At 48.0% G+C, this 21347-nt stretch overlaps 1 protein-coding gene across 2 annotated transcripts in view; it reads right to left on the minus strand.

Moving 5' to 3' along the window:
* Positions 1-21347, minus strand: part of KIF2C (kinesin family member 2C) — a 752439-nt gene that overhangs the window by 229738 nt on the left and 501354 nt on the right. For both annotated transcript variants that reach the window (XM_069232808.1, XM_069232807.1), the window contains 2 exons: positions 12845-13049; positions 10018-10128 (listed from right to left, as the gene is read on the minus strand). In XM_069232808.1, coding sequence (XP_069088909.1) covers positions 10018-10128; positions 12845-13049 — 316 coding nt within the window. The remainder of the gene's footprint in view (positions 1-10017; positions 10129-12844; positions 13050-21347) is intronic.

Genomic DNA, 21347 nt, shown 5'->3' on the forward strand with positions numbered 1-21347 from the left:
AACAGCTCAAAAGGAAATGGAACTCTACCTGAGGAACCACCACAAGAAATACCTATAAGGCCGCACTTAAACACCATCAAGTAAAAGAAAAAGGTCCTGAACCTGAGAATAATATCTGTCTCCAACAGCCGCAGGGAACTTTTCACCATAGTAAAGAGACCATCATCCCTACACAATAACTCTGCAACCTCCGATTTCTTCCCAAAAAAAAAAAAAAAAAAAAAAAAAAAAAAATCGCCAACATATGCAGCAACTCTGAACCCTGGCCACACCCCTACCCACAATCAACCTTTCCAGCCTGCTAACCTCATCAACCAAAGACTACCAACTGACCATATCTACAAAATGGGAAGAGCCACAATCAGGACTGAAGTTACTTCCATAATCAACACCTCTCTCAAAACAGCCAACTTCCCAGATACCTGGAACCTCCTAGAAAAACCCTCAGCCATCCCCAAAGTACTCAGCAACTACCAACCCATCTCGCTGCTCCCATTCCCAGTCAGAATAATTGAGAAATCCATTAACAGGGGAACTCGATGACTACCTACAATGCAGCAGACATCTGCACCATCATCTACTGTGGAAAGAATGCTGCCTTCATCCACCTCGACCTCTGCTGCGTTCTACACCATCTCCCACCAGACACTCCATGCCAGACTGCACACAACAGGAATACAAGGACCAGCACTCAAATGGATAGCTTCCTTCCTTTCTGGAAATAGGGAATGAGTCAAGGTCTCATCGTTCACATTAGAATACAAGGTCCTCATCTGCAGAGTCCCACAGGGTTCATCACTCTGCCCCACACTTTTCAACATATACATTACTCCTCTGGCAGACATCAGATCCCACAGAATCAAAATGCTCTTCTATGAAAACACTAGCCACCTCATTTTGTCCCCCATTGACACGACCTTGTCACCACCAAGAGAAACTTCAAACATTGCAAGACCAGAGTGGGGAATCGAAGAAAAGAATACTGCCTCAATATCAAGAAAACTGAAGTTATGATCTTCAGGACTAAGACCTCAACCTGTGACTCCACCTGGTGTCTAGCTGATCTTGGGACCCGCACTCCTCCACCCCCCCAGCCCCCTGCCCCCCACCCCGCCACACTAGGACCCTTGGCCTAATTCTGGAAACCAACCTCAGCATTCCAGGTCAATGCCATCACCTCTTCATGCTTCCACATCCTCCGCTTGTTATGCAAAATCTTTAAATGGCTCCCACTTGACCCCAGGCATACAATCAGGCAGGCCCTAATCACAAGATTGGACTACGGCAATGCACACTACACAGGCATCGCAACCCATCTTCACAGACTTCAAACCCTCTAGACTCGTTCTTGACCTCCCATGCTAAACCCACGCCACTCTAAAGAGCTTCACTGGCTCTCCATCCAGAAGCAGCCAGGTCAAGGTTCTCACACACACTTCAGTTACTTTATAACCCCGGTCCCTCACACCTCAATCACAGGCTTCACTTTAACCAACCCACCAGACAATTTTGCTCAGCATCAATCTCACTAGCTCACACCCCCTGCATCCACATTTAAGAACTCTGGTTGATCTCTCCTACCAAACCACAAATCATGGAACAACCTGACCCAACACATCAGAGTCTCTTCCTCACTTCTTGAATTCTGCAAGAAGTTGAAGACCTGGCTATTCAATTAGTCTTCTTGCGGGTCCATCAAGACTGCTGTATTCGGGCTCAGTCTCATCACACATCTATACTCCCCTACTCAGCACTGGTATACCCTCACAGGTGACTAGCAGTGATTGATAAATCCACTTTACATTATCATTAATATCAACATAAACATCCACATCCTGCTCTAGCACAGGGTCACAGAATCAATAAGAGAATGGAGCCTCTGCTGACAACACAGCTAAGGCGCAGGCTTAGAATCAGATTGCATGTAAATTGATTGTGCTTTTGTAATTTCATGGCATAACATTGGTCAAGCTGAGGCTGATTTGATTTACAACATGGATGATGGCACTGGGACAGCCTCCCGTGCCACTGCCACAGTGGCAGGAACAGTGTAGATAGTGGGGCTGGAGTAGACGTCTGAGTCGGTAGAGGCCCATTACCAGATTCCAAGGGAGCAGAAGGGTAGAATGGGTGTGAAGGAGTGACAGAGGGAGTCAGAAGTGCACACAGTATTTGCAACACAGCCTCTTTGAATGCCTTGATCTGCTGGGTCAACAATGCTGGGAACGCTGGGTGCAAATGGACCAACTGACAAACTGGCTCGTGATCTCAAAGTGAGACACCTTGAGGTTCTCACATCTTCTCTTAGGAGTCACAGTGGAGGGATGAGTTCAAGTCATGCTTCAGTTTCTCATTCTTATGTTTGTACTTTGACTCAGAGGACTTCAAGCAGGATGTGGAATGATAATGCAAAAGGACTAAGTCTGGGACCGTCACTTGGAGAGGGATCTATATGAAGGCTGTGACTTTGTGCCTGTAGACATACAGCTTTGCCTTTCGGTATTAATCACTGAGGTGCATAAAGGCGCATTATCCCAAGGCTTAGAAATGTGTTGTAAGACCAGGCACCAAAGCCATCTTGTGCAGATCAGTGACCAATATCTGCTGCTGCTTGTGGTCCAGGCACATCTTGAATCCTGTCGTTTTCAGCATGGACAGTTTCCTAGCACACCAAATAGTTTGTAAGTCATCGGAAAAATCAACAATTCAGTAACGGAGATCTGAATCCATACCGGAAGGCACAGAAAAAAAATAATAACTGATGGCAGCTCACAGAGACTGCACTTATACGCAGCTCCACTCAGTAGTTTGATGAGTATGGAGCTGATGTGGAGCCGCATGACACCATCTAGCAGAGTATGTTAGCCCTGCAATGAAAAATCTCCAGATCTAGTCTGCCACCATGGGAATATTCTAAGATGAAGAATCTGTGGCTAGAAGTATTCATCAGAAATTTCTGTGCAGCATCTTGACAGTATGCTGCTCAATGGCAAAAATGCCAGAGCAAGATTACTCGATCTCTTTAAAAACCTCAGCGGTTGACATCCACTCACGTAGCATTATTATATCTATGAACATGCACAAATCCACATCTATAATATTCAGAGTAGTGCCCTCAAACACACTCAATCAGGGTGATAAATCGTAAGTCAGGTGCTACTGTAGCAGAACAGATATTTGCTTGTATCCCAGAAGTGTTGCAAAGTCCAGGTATACACTAAGAAAATGATCGAATTACATCCTCTGAGAAGCATGCATGAAGGCATCAGTGGGGAGTTGGTATTAGGAAGGCTTAGGTAGGGAAGCAGTCCCTAACCTGGTCTTCTTTTCTATGCTGAATCATAGAGGAGTAAGATTAACAAAAAGGTTATGACCCGTCAACATAGCAATAGCTGCATTTCTCATCCACATAACCCGCATCCAACATAGCAACTAACTCCATTTCACAGAGAAAGTGAAAGCAGCAAGAAAACAAACATGCTAATAAAATATGAAGGAAAATAAAGTGAAATAACAGTCCCTATGAAAGAGGACTTGTAATTATGTTTAGTGGTCATGCAAAATTAGCAATTAAATCCAGCAGCAGCCAACAGGCTCTTTCTGCTGCCAAGACGACAGACTGATAAAGGTCCAGTTTGGCAGGTTGCAAAATTTAGTCTGAAAGTTTTTTTAAGTGGATCGAAGTCTTACGACATTCTAGAGAAAGTTTGATGTTAGCTTGGTGACGGAGATAAGAGAAAGTTGGTGATAGGTTTCAAAGGAAGCATCGATGTGACAAAATTGACCACAGGGCTAATCATTTTGAGATTTGTGGTAGGAAGCGTAGAGGAGAAAGGGAGCAGCCCTGTCGTGTAACTTGGTGTAGGTTAAAGGGAATGGAAAGTGTTCTACTGATTCAGATTATGATTTTCGGGTTAGCATACAATGCCATAGTCATTTTAATTAACAGAGCAGTTTGTGTCATGAGAACTGACTGCAGAAAGGACGACAAGACCTAATCAGAGGAGTTTTCGGCTCAAAGCGAAATTAACATGGCTGGGAGCATGGAACGATGGGCCATTTCCACTATGAAAGAACACAAGTTTGTCGTCTCTGGTAAGTCTCCCTTTAAAGATTCCCATGTGAGAATTGAGAATAAGTTTAGGGATGCATTGTTCCAGTCTTTTGGAAAATAATTTTGCATACATTTTGGCCTTTTTATTGAGGAGGGATATTAGGCAGTTTTTCGGGTCAGCATGGTCCTTATCCTCCTTAGGAATCGCTATGATGCTGGTTTCGGAGGCAGTTCCTGAAACTCTACCCTGTAGGGCAAAGTAATCAACAGTGTCTTTTAGAGGCTTAAATATAGCTCTCTTAATTGAAAAAAAATATTATGGGAAAGCCGTCTGGTCCTGGGGTTTCCCCACAGTGGATGGAATTTATTGCATTCACGGTTTCCTTAGTTTCTAACAGTTTATTTAATCAGGTTTTATTTCTCTGAGATTGATTTTATTGACCGACTCTGAAGGTAAGCTGAGCAGTCTACCTTATTGGTGTTTGCCTGAAGACTGCAGAGGTCTGCGTAGAACTTTTTGAACACCTCTAATATTTCTGTATTTTTGTGAGTCATCCAGTGCTTTGATGTGTAGGATTTGATTAGTTTGTTTTTAATTTTACGGGTGACACTCAAAGATTCCCAGTCCTGTAAGAAACAATCTCTTTAACATCTGTCAATGTACCCATAAGTACGCTTGTTTTCTGATTATGGAGTTATAGTTATACTTATGTTGCTTAATTTCTTTAAAAATTTGATCTTTGGAGTGGCTTCGGGTGTCAAGATGGCGGTTGCACTCTAAGAGTGCTCCGGACCCCTCAGTCAACCTCCATAAGCCCTGTCAGCCCAGTGCCCAATCTGTCTCCATCCAGTCCCACCGCCTGCTGAGGAGCTGGATGAGTCGGCGCGGGACCTGGACTCGCCGTGCGTGCGCAGGGGAGTCCAGTATGAGAGCCCCACCTTGCAGGGCTGATGCTTGTGGCCTACCGCGCAGCCCGGACGTTCAGGGCCAGCCGTTGGTGGCGGCTGGGGCAGACTTTTGGGGCTGTGCACCATGCCTGCGGCTGAGCTCCGAGGCTGGGGCCACCACCTGATCTCGGCTGCGTGTCTGCGGCGAAGAATGATGAGCCCTGCCCCTGTGAGCTGCAGCCTGGGGTGCGGGGCTGGCCCTCGGTGGTGGCAGGGGCGGCCTTGGTGAGCTCCTGCGCTGCATTTGTTGCAGGGCCGGCGCTGGGAGTTGCAGCCCGATTCCCGCACGTGGTGAAGCGGGAGATACTGGAGCCCAGTGGGGCCGAGAGTGACAGAGGCTGATCCGGGCCAATGAAAAAGGAACCCAAATTGCCAGTGACGCTGAGGGCGTGTGGCCCACCAGAGGCAGTGCTTGGGTTGGTCTAGCCTGGCCTGGGCGTGCCTGGGCCACAAAGTGGAGGAGCAACTCGAGCTTCCACGCTGAAGTTGAGTGGACACAGCGCCTTAGAAAGGGGTCTGAGGTGCCGAGACCGGCCCCCTGCACTTGCAGGACCCTGAAGTGCGGCACAGTCCGTGGACGGGCCCTAAGGGAGAGAGGCGGTAGGCAGAGGACAACAGAGAAGGCGCTCACCGGCAGATGGCAGGACACAAGTTTGAGGTATGGCACAGGCATGTGGCGGGCAGAGTGACATCCCCAGGGTGTGGGGGGGTTGAAGAGGCGTGAGTCGACCCAGGTCTTGAGGGGGTCCAGCTGCCTGCCGCCCGGCACCCCTGCCAGAGTTTGGCCCTGTGGAAACCTGGTTGCTGGTGTTACGGCCTCATCCAGTCCTGTCACCCCCCTCTCCCCCAAACTCTCCCGTACCCACTTGCCTTCTGGTGCTTGGGTGCACAGGGTCCTGAGAGACCACGCTCCGAGGTGCCCACTCTAAGCTGGGTCCACTCCTGAGAGGTGCTGGACGGAGATCCTGTTAAGACTGCGACGCTCCAGACGTGAGTGGCTGGTATGGGGAAAGACAAAACCAGCAAGCAGCCGCCGGCGTCCCAACAGCGTATTGATCAATTCTCCAAACATGCAGCCTCTCGTGGGGTGGGCGACCCGGTGCCGGAGGCCCCTGCTACGGAGAGGGTGAATGTGATACTTCAGGTGGGGGGGGCTAACCAGAGATAGACATCACCGAGCACCTGTCTACGAGCCGAGCTACCCAGGCGACCGGATTGAGTCGTTGGGCAGAGGGCCTTGGCCTCTGCGAGGTGTGGCGGATAGGGCATCCGCGAACACAGCAATATACCCATAAGTTGGCAGCATACCACACACGCTAGAATAAACCTTCACATGATACCCTCGATGTACCCAGAGTGACAGGGGGTTGAGATACTTTCACATGGGGTCTCGGATCATGCACCACTCCTTGTTCGAATAAACAGGCGCTGCTCAGCATCCTGTGTGCCGACTAAATGCCTGGTACTTACAGGACGGGGACTACACAAGCCGTGGGGACCAGCTTACCAAATATTTCAGGTATAATCTGGGGTCCGTGCCATCCCCTGGTGCAATCTGGGCTGCCTGCAAGGCCACCCTCAGGGGGGAAGCCAGACATCTCCGTGTGCGGGAGTGCGCACAAAACCAAAAGGTGTCTGACTTGGAGCCAGGGTGTTGCGACTTGAGTCAGTTCACCGTCTCCACACACACATCCATAACGAGACAGCTAGCCTAAGTTAGGGAGATCAGACATTCTACTCTATTCCACGTGTATGGGTGGGGAGATAACGGCAAGCTCCTGCATTGGCTTGCAACTGGAACTATGCCGAACAGTTGTTCCGGAGGTTGTTGACTTATCAGGAGCCATCTCCCGGACACCCTATGAAATAGCGTAAAGCTTCGCCACCTACTACACAAGACACTACGAAGAGCAGCCCAGACCCTGAGCAGAAAGAGACCCCTTGCTGGGGAAGGTGTCCTTCCCTAAGATTTCAGTGGAAAGACAGGACCTGGATGAACCCATAGGGCTCAAGGAGGTTGGGACTGCCATATCAGCACTGGCTGCGGGCAAAACCCCAGGCCCGATAGTTTTCCAGCAGAGCTCAACAGTAAATTTTGCAATATCCTAGCTACCCACCTGCTCACCATGTTTGAGGAGGCTGGGCAGACTGGTAGTTTCCCCCCCGGGCCTTGACCAGGCCACCATAGTGGTGATCCCCAAGACCAGCCCCCCCCTTCGCAACATTGTTCTGCCTATCGCCCCATCTCACTTCTTCAGATACTGTCCACTAGACTGAAAAGTGCTTTGTTCGTTGATACACCCAGACCAGTGCGGCTTTATGCCAGCTAGAAGTACTAGACATTGCATTAGACTACTACAAGCGGCGCTGTCTAACTGGGCCCTCTTAACCCCTCCCCGGCGCCCCTCCTCTTGGACTTCGAAAAGGCGTTGGACACTGTGGACTCATCATATCTTCAGCAGGTGCTTTCGAGTGCCAGGTTTGGTCCTAGATTCTGAGGACTAGTGAGGCTCCTTTATTCTAGTCCAACGGCACGGCTGCAGGTGAACAGGGCTGTGTCGGACCAGGTCCCTATCTGTCGGGGAACCCACCAGGGGTGTCCCCTGTCTCCGCTCCTATTTGCACTGGAGATAGTTACTTGTGAAGCTCATAAGGGAGGATCCCTTGATAGAAAGTTGGTCTCAGCCCACAGGGAGAGGACCGCATTGCGTTGTATGCGGATGATTTACTCTTGTTTCTGGCTAACCTAGTTAGCAGTGGACCCCGGGTAATGCAACTGCTGGTGCTGTTTGCTGAGGCCTCGGGCTTGATATTTAACCCCAGTAAATTGCTGCTAGTTCCATTGTGCCCCACAAGGGACTGTTATGATTGGCAGAGTGCCATCCCTATCCTACACAACAGCTTTCGGAATCTGGGGGTGACTAACTCTGCTATCCGAACTGGCATGGTCACTTAACGTCTTGCCACTTACCCAGAGGGAGGGTCAGGGAGGACCTCCACAGATGGGGGTCTCTGTCCTTCAACATCCTGGGAAGGATATCGCTGTGTAAAATGATACTACCCCGATTCCTCTATCTGCTCCAGAACTTCCCTACCACATCCCCAAGCGATGGTTTAAGGAAATTGAAGCAGCTGTGTGGCAATTCTTATTTGCACAATACCTGCCCCCGGCTGGCGTTGCTCACCTGTCAAGGTGATGTATATGAAGGAGTTCTGGGGATGTCCAATCTCCATCTCTACTACCTAGCATTGCACCTGCTGGTGGTGGTTAGTGACTGGTTGGGTGGAGGCTAGTCAGATCCCACATACCAACTAGAACTTCTGACGATGCGCTTCCCTGGCCTGTTCGGGATGCTGTATGGTAACCCCTTGCCCCGTAGGGTCCCCGAGGCAAGTGGTACTGATGAGGTGGAGAGCGGCGCGGAGGGCAATGGGTTGCAGGCACCATCTCACCTAGCAAACCCCGCTGTAGCATGGGTTGTGGCTTGGAGAGGTCTTGGCACTAGAGGGGTTCCATAAATGGGACCTTATAGGCATTTTGCTGTTGGGCGACATCTGAGAGTGCTCCCATATGCAGTCCTTCCAGGAGCTTCAGCAGAGATACTCGCTTGCCAGGACCCAGTTCCATAGATATCTACAACGTGGGCATGCGTTAAACATTCATATCCAGGCAGGTGTGGTCCTGCCTGAGTTTAGCCCTGTAGATGCCAAGATGCTGATGGGCGGCCTGGGGGAGTGTCACGCATATACCGCGCCCTGGTCACTACCACAGCACTGACATTTGACAGTCTTGAGTGGTGGGAGCATTGGCTGTGTCCGATGGAGGATGAGGACTGGAGAGACGCTATGATGGCCTGAGAACATTGACTATGACTTTCCGTCTTCGTGTGGTGCAGACTTATTACCTACACACTGCTTACCTCACACCTGACAGGTTGCACAAAGCAGGTCCCCTACCTCATGCCAATTGTCCTCGCTGTGTGGGCCCCGACTTCTGCCACATGGTGTGGAGCTGTCCACATTTAGCAACCTACTGGCGAGCGGTGGTGACTGAGATCTCTAGAGTCCTGCGGGTTGAGGTGGAGGTTGCCCAGTTGCCAATTTTGTTGGGAGTCCTGGAGGGGGTGGGGTTCAGTAGAGCAGAGCAGGCCTTTGTGGGAGCGGCATGTTTAGTGGCGAAGAGACACTGCAGCTGGTTGGAAAGCAGAGACTGCACCTGTGCTTGCGAAATGGCGAGGGGTAGACTGGTGCACCCAACAACAAAAACTATTGTATGAGACGAGAAGCTGTCCTGCTAAATATGAGAGTGTTGGGGAGATGGACGGGAGCCTGGGGAGATTGTTCAGCTGATAGGCCTTAGATGTAGCAATTGTTGTGTGCTTTGTCCTTGACTAATATGACTACTTGTGATCATATGCTTCTGTTACCTGCGTGGGACTTGTACAGTGTTCAGTCAACAACGTGCGGATGTGACCTGTTGGTTCTTATGTGGTCATGAAAAACTAATAAAGTTGTAAATCAAAAAAAGGTGATCTTTGGAATGTCATAAGGACACCTTTTTCCCCGCTGGCTAATATTTACAGTGTCTTATATCCCTATTAAGTGAATGCAGGTTTCAACAGTGTTATACCTTACGCGTCATTACTGTGGATTCTATGCAGAGGACTATGGATGATTCAAACATCTTAATCAAGGAAAGAGCCAATGCTACAGACCAACTGTAGAATTGAAATGCTGATTTACAAGGATGTTATTGTGAGCTATTTTCTTTTTTTTCTAAACATATAAGTGTTCTAAATGACTACAGCGGGTAGATGCATTCTTGGCTCTAGTAGGGTCTACAAGATGGTAATTTTGAATTCAAGAGCATCTTTCACAATACACAAATAATGTAACTGATTCATTAACAATAACCTAGATCAACACGTGCTAAAGGGTCTCAAAGTTTTGACAAGAAACATTTATCAATCTAAAGCACCTTTAAAATGTCCAAACATTCAACTATATTCACTTACCATGCACGTCCTGGAGTTTAAGCCAATGAACGAGTCCCGGAGAACCTGGGTCAGCTTGCTTTCCCTGAATGGTGTGTGAGATTTGTTTTGTCCCAATGCTCGGATACACTCCTTAGAAAAAGTTTAGATTCATATTAAATTCCATGGCAGGGTAGGTAAACCAACAGTATATAATCTTTGTGCTAAATTAAAGATGTGCATAACAAGAGGCCAGCCAGTTCAAAACCAACTTACAGTAGATTGGGGAACGCATTCAGACAAATTTGTTACTTGCATATTATTTCTGTATTGTAGGCATCTTTCTTGAAGTCAAATGTCCTAGCAGGAGTCTTGTGCTCGCAATGCCACTGGAAAACAGCTGCACCTTACTGAAAAGGCCCAAACAGACTGAAACCAGTCAGAGGTTGCTCGATTTCGGGTTGAGGATTTGGCAAAGGAGTTTGGTAGGACACAGACCATTTGCGTATGTCTGGTTTCTTTTTGAGGTGGCATGATGGGCAAACAATGGACTGGGATGTGGCCCGAACAATTAACAGTGGCTAAGAGTTAGCCATTCCATCCATTGAAAAAGAAGTTAGAAATGCTGCTCGTGTCCAGCGACCAGGAATACTTTAATTGTTTAAATTAATAATTGTAAGTTTACACAAATGCTGAATTTAATTCATCTTATAAGGTTCTGAAGGGCCAACACAGTGACAAACGTACATAAACGTTGTAAAATGAAACCTACCTGATGTCTGAAAATTAAGGAAAATAAAGCAAATACAGCAATATATGCTATACTATATACACAGAGGAATGAAAATAGCACACCACTACCTAATGGAACTAGCAGCTTTCCTATCCCAGCATGGCCTGTACTGGCGGCTGATCTACTGAATCAGTTTTTGTGTTAAAGGCAGATTACAGAGATGCAGATATGAACCAACTATTCTTGAACTGGAAACAGAGAAGGGATATTTATTAGTGAATACAAATGAGATGTTTACAATATAGAACTTGTAACGCAAGTAACTTTCTTTGCATCATCGGATCTTCATTGATAGCCAAATGTTAGACTAGTGTAGCAAGCACAGAACCACAGTAATTGCAGATCCAGAATAGAAGGGAATCTGGCACACCTACAGATGAATTTGCTTCTTAAAACATAAGGACTTTTAAAGCAGCTCGTTCAGCTGAATTATCTACTATAGCGTCAACATTTCAACCACAAGGTTTAGTAGAGGTAGACATTTTTAGGGAGTAGATGATAGATTTACATTTCTCATCTATACTGCTTTTGCTGCTTTTTCCCTGGTGGACTCGTTCATAAATACAAACAAAAATACAGGGAGCTAGAAACTGAAGTGGCAAGGCCCATGTGGAAGGCTCATGTAGAGCTAAGAGTGAAATAAATATTTTTTCCATCTTTGAGTCTTTCTGGGTAGGAACAAAATACTTCACACCTACAGTATGTAGAGACCTTTCAGTTGGAGTTGAGAGAAGACTGGTAATGAAAGTGGTTAAAGGAGATTTCAGAAAGTACTTTAGAAGAAAACACGGCCGAGTATTCACTACTACTTGGAAGGAAATACTGTGTAGGGTTTACAAGCAGATTAAGTTTGTAACTGCTGCTCAGACTTCGCAAGATGCAAAACATACATAAGTATAATCTGTTTGTGGCTGGTGATTGAGTTAAAATGTTGTTTCTTGGCACTAAACAAAAGGTCTCCCAAGTAAAGCAATATACCATCCTGGGTGACTCTTGGTTTCTCTTAGACTTCAAATACACTGGAAGCCAGTTCAAATACCCATAACGCACGATCTCAGGAGCTCTGCTGCTAAATTCAATATCAAAATGGGATGGAAAACATAGCCCTGGACAGGTCATCTGGCCTTGTGTGGTTTTTACCCCATCTGGCAGAAATCCATATACCACAGCCATTCTGCTGCAACAAATAATTAGCCTTTGCAATAAGTTTAAGAACTGATGGTATCAGAGAAATAGGAGAAAAATAGTAAGTTTCCCTGACCAGTTCATCAAAAGAGCACTGCCCAGAAAGCCCTTCTCTGTATGACTAGGTGTGACGTTTGGTTATTTAATATTCAAAGTACTAGATTTTTCCCCGTATAGCACAGTCACTTGTCCACACAAGCAGAGACACATTTACAGCTTTGAGGCCCGTTCCTACGGTGCTGCACATTTTCCGCCAGCTAGCTCTAACCTCATTCCCCAGCTGGAGGCAGAGGTCTCTGGAGCAGATGTATGATGTTTCGAGACTGAGGTAGAGTGAAAGAGGGAACTGAGCTCTAGATCCATATCTGAAAGGTTAGAAGAAAGAAAATGGCAACCAAGAGCAGAAGTGGCACTTATTTGCAGCTCACTCCATCACTTACATGGTGCAACAAAATAAGCACAGAGCCACACACCACCACCTACTGGCACATACGAGCAATACCATTTTAAATCTTATGGATCTCTTCTGGCTCCTAGGGATATTCTATTCTAAAGGGGAGGAATGTGTAGAGAAGCATTCATCAGAAACAAACATTTTACATAACTTCATTACGTTGCAATATTTTATTCCCCTTAATACAAGGAGCAAAAGAAAAGAAACCATAACATTGTTTGTACACCACCAGGCACGCATAATTCTAAAATTTAATTACGTTCTAGAAACAAATAGACTGTAAGCACCCCAAGAATCATTACAATACAAAATTGACTGAACCTTGGAAAAATACTTATCACATTGGTGTTCCACTGAATATGTTGAGACTGGGTGGTATCTAGAACATTTTACACTAAAAGGAGGTCTACAATTGATAGTTACAATAAGTGATTTACCTTTAATGCCAGTAGGCTCTTATTGATCTCCGCCCCTTCCATCCGAGTTTGACGATCGGCACTGGATGTGTCTGCACCTCGCTCATTCCCAGCAAGATCCACCAACGAGAATTTTCCATGAAGCTTTCCTTTTTTTCGAAGAATAATCTGAAAGCAGGCATGAGAACGGGAAGAACTGGTGTTGGCAAAGGTCTGTCCTGAAGTTCTGCAAGACAGTAAAGGGTGGAGGAGATTAATTAAAAATGTCACAACACAAAGGCCCACAACCACTGGTGTCTCAGATCTACACATCTGAAAACAAACCACTGTGCAGGGAAAGTTAAATGGAAGATTTGCAATATTCCTATGATTGCTCAGCATTATTGCAACTAAAAGAATGGCAGACAAACATCAATGCTCTAGAATTCTCAAAAAATAATTACAAAATGCCTTTGGAGTAAACTGATGGAATGTGGCAGAAGATAACTATCTGAATATTGAAAAGCACACTGGAGTAAAAACACTACATAAACCAATTTGAGCATTGGTACATTTTACAGTTAGGCATGATCCACTGTACTTGCTACGTGAAACTACCTTTATGGACATTACTTCTACTACTTAATCTGCACCTTCCCAAGCAGTGACGACAACTTAACAGCATGCCCAATTCAAAAGCTGCAGACAGGAGCAAAACCAGACCAAGACTACTTCTGAAAAATGTCAGAACTCCGTATCGGTTATGCTTAAACTGCATGTTCTGAAGATTACCCCAGGTGCAAGAATGGATCTGGCCTCCAAATTTTAGATTTGAAGTGGGAGAAACTTCTAGAGGTTTCCTTTAACATCGCCAGGCATCCGGCATTCCCTGTCTTGGATCCAGAATTGCTACAGCCCTTAGTGTGGAGGCTGAGTACAGCCTATTCAAGTGTAAGAAGGGCTATATTCAGCTTCTCCTTCCGCCAGTGAGGGCCCATTCAGGCACACTTAAGACTTAAGGTCTCTTGTGGGTGGCTCTCGAGGATGAATGCAAAGTTTAACTGCCAACTACAGTCATGTGACCCAAGGACTAGGTACATGCACTAAATGGCTAGGGCAGGAAAATGACAACTTTCTAAAAGTAGCATTTTCGAAATTGTACTTTATAATTAGATATAAATCCAATCTTATCATGAGGAAAAAGTAGGCTTTGAAGTGGTGAAAAATGAATGTAAAGGTTTTTCACTATCAGGACATGTAAAACTTAAAATTACATGCCCTGCTTTTTAAAGGCATTGCACCTTGCCTTGTGGACTGTCTAGGGCCTACCCTAGGGGTGACGTATGCAGTGAAAAGGAAGGCTTCAGTATGGCAAAAGGTTTAATTCGCCAGGTCGATAAGCAGTTTAAACCTGTACACAGGCTGCAATTAGCAGGCACTGGGATATGTTTAAAGGGATACATAAGTGGGCGGCACAGGGGAACCTGGCCAAAATGACAGCCAGATCTGATGCTTAACCCCAAGTTCTCCGTGCGGCCCTTCCAATAGCCACACATTATCCTGCCCATCCAGTGACATTTACCACTGCAGGGCTTTTGGATTTCGCATCACAGCAGATGGTCTAATCACTGCCGTGGGGTTCTGACAGCACGGTAGGCCTGATCTGCAGCATAGATCAACAAGGCCTGTTTTTCTGCTGGGAGGTGGGGGATTTTAGGGCTCCTCACCATTTGCCACAGTACATACAAAAATATCTCACTGCCACCTGGTGAGTGCTGAACTGTTGTGGGCATTGACAGCACAGAAGCTACAATACCAGCACCTACCCTGACTTCATAAGCAGGAGTGCAGACTCCACGACACAGCTGGGCTGCATCCAGGTTTGGCCCTGCTCCCTCCTGTCTCCTTGACTGCCCTGACTCCACATCCCTCTGCAGTCAGGGAGCTGCACATTAGTTAAGTCAACATATGAGTGAAGTGTCCGAGGAGCATGGGTGCCATAAGAACAAGTTACTTACCTTCGGTAACGCTTTTTCTGGTGGATACACTACTCCTGCAACACTGAGCGAGCAAAATGACCGTCCCTCCTCATCTCAGAGTCTAAACAATAATGTTTCACGAAAGTATGGAGGGACTCCCAAGTTGCCGCTTTACATATGTCTATTAACGGAACTCCTCTCGCTAGGGCCGAAGATGCAGACTTAGCCCTAGTAGAGAGGGCCCTGATACCTTCAGGAGGGACTTTTTTTTGCCAGAGTGTAACAAATCTTAATACACAAGATGACCCACTTGGAGTGTGCTTTTCTGGACCGCTCTGCCCTTTCGCTGTCCAGCATACCCAACAAACAGTTGATCATCTAAGCGAAAGTCTTTAGTTCTCTCTAGGTAAAAACTCAGGGCCCTCTTAGGGTCCAACCTATGGAGCCTCTCTTCCTCTTTAGACGGGTGGGGAGGAATGTAAAACGCAGGTAGAGTGATAGTTTGCTCTTTATGAAAAGGGGTGACAACTTTCGGCAGAAAAGCAGCCCTGGTTTTTAGAAGCACTTTATCAGGGAAAAACATGGTAAAGGGAGGCTTGACGGAAAGTGCCTGAAGCTCTCCAATCCTCCTGGCAGAAGTGATTGCTATTAAGAAAACGGTCTTAAAGACTAAAAATCTCAATGGACATGAATGCATGGGCTCGAAAGGCGAACCCATTAAGAATGTCAGAATAAGATTTAAGTCCCACTGAGGCATGTGAAAGGGAGTAGGAGGAAATCTATTCACCAAACCGTTAAGGAACCTGTTTACACCTGGAGACTTAAATAAAGATGGCTGGTCCGGAAGGCAAAGAAACGCCGACAGAGCCGCCAAATAACCCTTAACTGTAGCTATCGCACAGCCTTTCTTAGCCAGACTAAGAGCAAACAAAAGTACATCTGAAAGGTGGGCTTTCAAGGGATTTTTTGGTTCTCTCCACACCCAAGCACAAATTTTGCCCACCTACCGGCATAAATCGATTTAGTGGAGTGTCGCCTGGACGATAGAGGCTCTGGAGGTGGGGGTGTAGAACCTGCCCCTGCGACTGCGAGAGGAGGTCTGCCCTGAGCGGGAGACGGAGCGGAGGACACAGAGTTGAAGCAGGTCTGTATACCATACCCTTCTCGGCCAGTCCGGTGCTACCAAGATGACTTGGGCCCAGTCTTGACGAATCTTCCTCAAAGCCCGAGGAATCAAGGGTATGGGGGGGAAACGCGTAAAGCAACTGGCCGCTCCAGGACATCTGAAACGCATCCCCCAACGCCCCTTGCATCGGACACTGGAGGCTGCAGAATAACGGGCAATGCACGTTCTCCCGAGTGGCGAACAAATCCACCTGAGTACCCCACACCCTGAAGATGTGGAGGACTAGATCCGGATGGAGACTCCACTCGTGATCTAATGAGAAGTGACGACCGAGACCGTCCGCTCGTACATTCAGCACCCCGGCCAAATGATTTGCCATTAAGCAAATCTGATGGTCCTGAGCCCAGGACCAGAGTCACAGGGCTTCTCTGCAGAGAAGGTACGACCCCACTCCTCCCTGCTTGTTTATATACTACATCGCAGTAGTCTTGTCCGTCAGGATTTGAACTGACTGACCGCGAAGGGAAGGGAGGAAGGCCTTGAGCACCAAACGTACTTCCCGCAATTCCAACAGATTGATATGCAACATCTGTTCCGCTGGAGACCAAAGACCCTTGATCTCCAGGTCCCCCAGATGAGCTCCCCACCCTAGAGTGGAAGCATCCGAAATCACTGTGGCCACTGGAGGAGGCAGTGAAAACAGTTTTCCTTGGGAAAGGTTGCCGTCCTCTGCCCAAAGAAGATCCGCCACAGCGTCCTTGGAGATCTTTATTGAATCCCTGAGATCCCCCTTGTGCTGGAACCACTGTCTGCAGAGGCACCACTGAAGAGCCCTCATATGCCAGCGAGCAAGAGTGACCAACAGAATGCAAGAAGCAAACAGACCTATCAGGCGTAAGACCTTGAGTACTGGAACTGCCGCTCCAATTTGTAACAATGGAATCAGCCCCTGAATGTCCCGAAGCCGCTGAGGCGGGGGGTAGGCCCGAAACATTGTTGTGTCCAGTACTGCCCCTATGAACAGGAGGCGCTGAGAGGGCTCTAGGTGAGACTTGTGTACATTTATTGAAAAACCCAGACTGAACAACAATTGGGTTGTCAGCTGAATATGATGTAACAAGCCCCAGAGACTCTGCTTTGATCAGCCAATACTGCTATTCCCCTCCTCCTGAGGTGTGCTGCAACACCCGCCATCACCTTCGTGAAGACCCGTGGTGCGGAAGTAAGACCAAAAGGAAAGACAGCAAACTGGGAGTGATGCAATCCTACCACAAATCGGAGATACTTCCTGTGCGACTTGAGAATGGGAATGTGAAAATAAGCATCCTGCAAGTCGACCGACACCATCCAATCCTCCTTGCTCAACGCCAAAAGCACCTGTGATAGTCAGCATTTTGAATTTCTCCTGTTTGAGGAACCAATTCAAAATCCTCAGGTCCAAAATAGGTCTCAGACGACCATCCTTCTTGGGGATCAGGAAGTACCTGGAATAACACCCCTGACCCATCTCTTGCTCTGGAACCAACTCCACTGCGCCCTTCAATAATAGGGCGAGAACCTCCTGCTCTAACAGCAGGAGATGATCTTCTGAACAAAAGGAAGGACGGGGAGGGAAGGGAGGAGGAATATCCCTAAAGGGAAGGGCGTAACCTTTTTTCACCAATCTGATCTAGAGTGTTGTTATGGAATCCCATATGGTGAGAAAAAGAGAAAGCCTCCCCCCTACTGGAGAGGTATGAGAGACAATGACATGAGGACTAGGGCTGCTTTCCTTGAGGTAACCCTCCAGAGGAAGGGTGCTGCTGTTGGATGGTCCCTCTTGTGCGGGCTCTACCCCGCCCCTGTAGGAACGATAAGGGAGGCTGGAGGACTGATGCCCCGGCTGCTGTGACCTCCCACGAAAGGAAGCACCTCTTCCAAAAGCACGCAGCCGTCTAAAAGATCAAAATGAGGTAGAAGCAGCCTGCAGACCCAAAGACCTAGCAGTGGCCCTACATTCTTTAAAGCGCTCTAGCGCAGAGTCCGCTTTTGAACCAAATACTTTTGCTCCATCAAAGCGCAGATCCAGTAAAGTAGACTGGACGTCAGACGAAAATCCGGAAGTGCGTAACCACGCATATCGTCTGGAGGCAACGGAAGTCCCCATGGCTCTTGCAATAGAGTCCGTGGTATCCAGCCCTGTCTGAATAACTTGCGTAGCCGCTGCCTGAGCGTCCGAAAGAAGACCACGCAAGTCCTGGGGCATGTCTGGAAGAACAGTCTTCGTTGCATCCATTATAGCAAGGATATACCTGCCCAGAATACAAGTTGCATTGGCAGATTTCAGACCCATGCTGCAAGATGAACAGCTTCCTGGCCAACTGGTCCATCTGCTTGGAGTCCCCCCGGAAACGAACTAGGGGCCAACCTCAAACAGCAGGATGCTTGTACCACCAAACTCTGGTGAAGGGTGTTCGGACAAAAACTCCGGGTCGCCAGGCACAGATCTGTTACACCTGGCCACCGACCTACTAACAGCTGAGGAGGTGACCGGCTTCTTCCAAACCTCGATCGGATCCATCAGGGCCTCATTAAATGGCAAAAGAGGATCCGCCATGGCTGTAGCAGGATGCAAAACCTCAATCAATAGGTTGGTCTTCACCTGCGCTGTTGGTAAGGGAGATCCAGGAATGCTGCAGCTTTCCTAATTACAGAGTAATTCACCCAGGGAGGCCAGGTCATACTCTGGAGAGGTATCAAGACCACTTGCAGTGTCCAGCCCAGTGAAGTCACCCTGGGGATCAGGGATCAGTGATCTCCCCTTCTTCGAGGAATTGTTGATATTCCCTCTCCTCCAAACGTCTAAGGGCCTTTCGACATGACCTCAACTTGGCCTCGAGCCCCGGCGTCGACGGAGCCCAGCGACGTCTGAATGGCGCCGGGAAGGCGTCATGATAGGTTCCCTGGATCCAACTGACGCCGCAGATGGCTCCATCGGCGCCATGGATAAGGCACCCGGATAAGGCACCCGCATCTGACATCTCAGCTCCATCACCTCCGGCATCTAAGGTCTCTCCCTCGACGTCGAGGGCTGCACTGCCGGCATAGGGGCCTGACCCGAGTCTCCCGCCAAACAAAATGGCATTAACAGTGTCGGCTTATACGGAGCCGGAACGCCGAGATTGAAAGCCAGGGGACTAGTGGGGCCAGCCGGCGCACCACCTTCCGGAGCTATATTTTGAAAAATTAGAAACATGGCATTAAGGAATGCCACCGGATCTGTACCTGGAGCCGGGAACGAAGGATAAGTCTGTGGAGCCGGAGCCGGGCTCGACTCTTCAGGTTCTGGATGCACCGGCGAAGCCAAATGACGACGTTGCAGATTGAGGGGACACCGTCGGACTCACTTCCCAAGACTTGCGGCGCCGGGACGATGGAGCCCTCGACGCGACCGACTTCTAGACAGACGTCGGGAATCACGATGACGTCGCTTCTTATGGAACGATTTTCCAGAAGAGGACCGATGGTGCCGCTTCCTCTCCTTCTTGGACCTCACCAAGAATAGCTTTGCCTCGCGTTCCTTCAATGCCTTCGGATTCCTCTTCTGGCAGGATCCGCATACTTGGACGTCGTGATCGGAACTGAGGCACCAAAGACAATCGTTGTGTGGATCAGTCACAGACATGCGACCTCCACATTCCCTGCAGGGCTTGAAACCCGACTTCTTTGGAGTCAACATCATGGAAATACACAAAGTATCCCTTCCAAAGAGCTAACGATACAGGTAACAGAAAAGTAACCGTTATTGAAGGCATGGAAGAAAGGGAACTGACGTCAGCACAGAGGTGAGGACCTCTTATTGCCACGATGATGTCACACAGAGCAGTGTGGAGTCGGGCAATTGTGACATCCTCGCCGACATGCAGAGGTAGAGAGAGAAGTTTCCGTCAAATGCTACGCATGGGGGAGAATTCATTAGATGAGGAATCCACAGGTAGTTGTATCCATCAGAAGTGGGGCTTTGTCCAGGGGGCGGGCAGCTCCACTAGCTGGAGAGCCCTGGGGCACTAATTCGAGGCCTGAGCTTTTGAGGCTCACCACCAGGTGTTGCAGTTCCTGTAGGGGTGAGGTGTGAAGCACCTCCACCCAGGACTGACCGTTTCTGACCACATGGGGTGAGAGCCATTGTGCAGTCTGTAATCAGAAACTTGTCTGAAAGTGGTAGGCTGGCACAGACCGGTCAGTCCTACACTAGCAGTTTGGCTAACATACAGGGGGGCATCTATAAGATGCCCTCTGTGTACATTTTTCAATAAGTCCCACACAGTCATCAGTGTGGGTTTATTGCACTGAGAAGTTTGATACCAAACTTCCCAGTATTCAGTGAAGCCATAATGGAGCTGTGGAGTTCGTAATTACAAACTCCCAGACCATATACTCAATATGGCTACATTGCACTTACAATGTGTAAGAATGGAGAGAGACTGTAGGGGCATATTGCTCATGCAGCTATGCTCTCACCTGTGGTATAGTGCACCCTGCCTTAGGGATGTAAGGCCTCCTAGAGGGATGACTTACCTCTGCCACAGGCAGTGGTTTGTGGACATGGCACCCTGAGAGGGGTGCCATGACGACTGTCTTTCTCCCCACCAGCACACACAAGCTGCAAGGCAGTGTACATGTGCTTGGTGAGGGATCCCCTAGGGTGGCATAATACCTGCTGTGGCCTTAGGGACCTTCCCTGGCCACAGCCCTTGGTACGATGGGTACCTTTCACAAGGGATTTAACTGTGTGCCAGGGTTGTGCCAATTGCGGAAATAAACGTACCGATTTATGGAAAGAACACTGGTGCTTGGGCCTGGTTAGCAGGATCCCAGCACAATTTCATTTCAATCAAAGCTGGAATCAACATTAGCCAAACAAATACCAGATTATTATATTTATTTGCTTTGTTCCCCATAGTACTTCACAAGGTCAGTTGGACTTAATATGGAGGATGGTCGTCAGCAGCCACTACTCCAGTGGCTAATGGTCCAAAGGATGTAGGGTGACACTGGTGTTTGCGCCTGACTTACAGATGGCAACTGTCATCCGCCAGGGCACGACTATGCGGGTGGTGTTATGTGCATGGGAAGGGTTTCCAAGTCCCACTGTCACCTTCTACCCTGCTAAAGCAACTACTGTGTGTCAGCCGGCTGACCAGTCACTGTCACAGTGGTGTGAAGCAGGGATCATCCAAGTAGGTGACCTTTTTCAGGAAGAGTTCTGAGGTTCTTCCAGGACATTAGGGATGAATACAACATAGGGGGTCGACAATTCCTGTCCCATTACACTATTAGACAACATGTATGGATGACCTGAGGGGCAGGAGAAAATGAGTCTATGCTCATACATTTTACACACCGTCCTTAGCGTCGTGTCATGTTCAGTTTACATTCCGCATTGCTGACTGCATCAATG

The sequence above is a fragment of the Pleurodeles waltl genome, chromosome 4_2, assembly GCF_031143425.1.
Source record: "Pleurodeles waltl isolate 20211129_DDA chromosome 4_2, aPleWal1.hap1.20221129, whole genome shotgun sequence".
NCBI classification, from domain to species: domain Eukaryota; kingdom Metazoa; phylum Chordata; class Amphibia; order Caudata; family Salamandridae; genus Pleurodeles; species Pleurodeles waltl.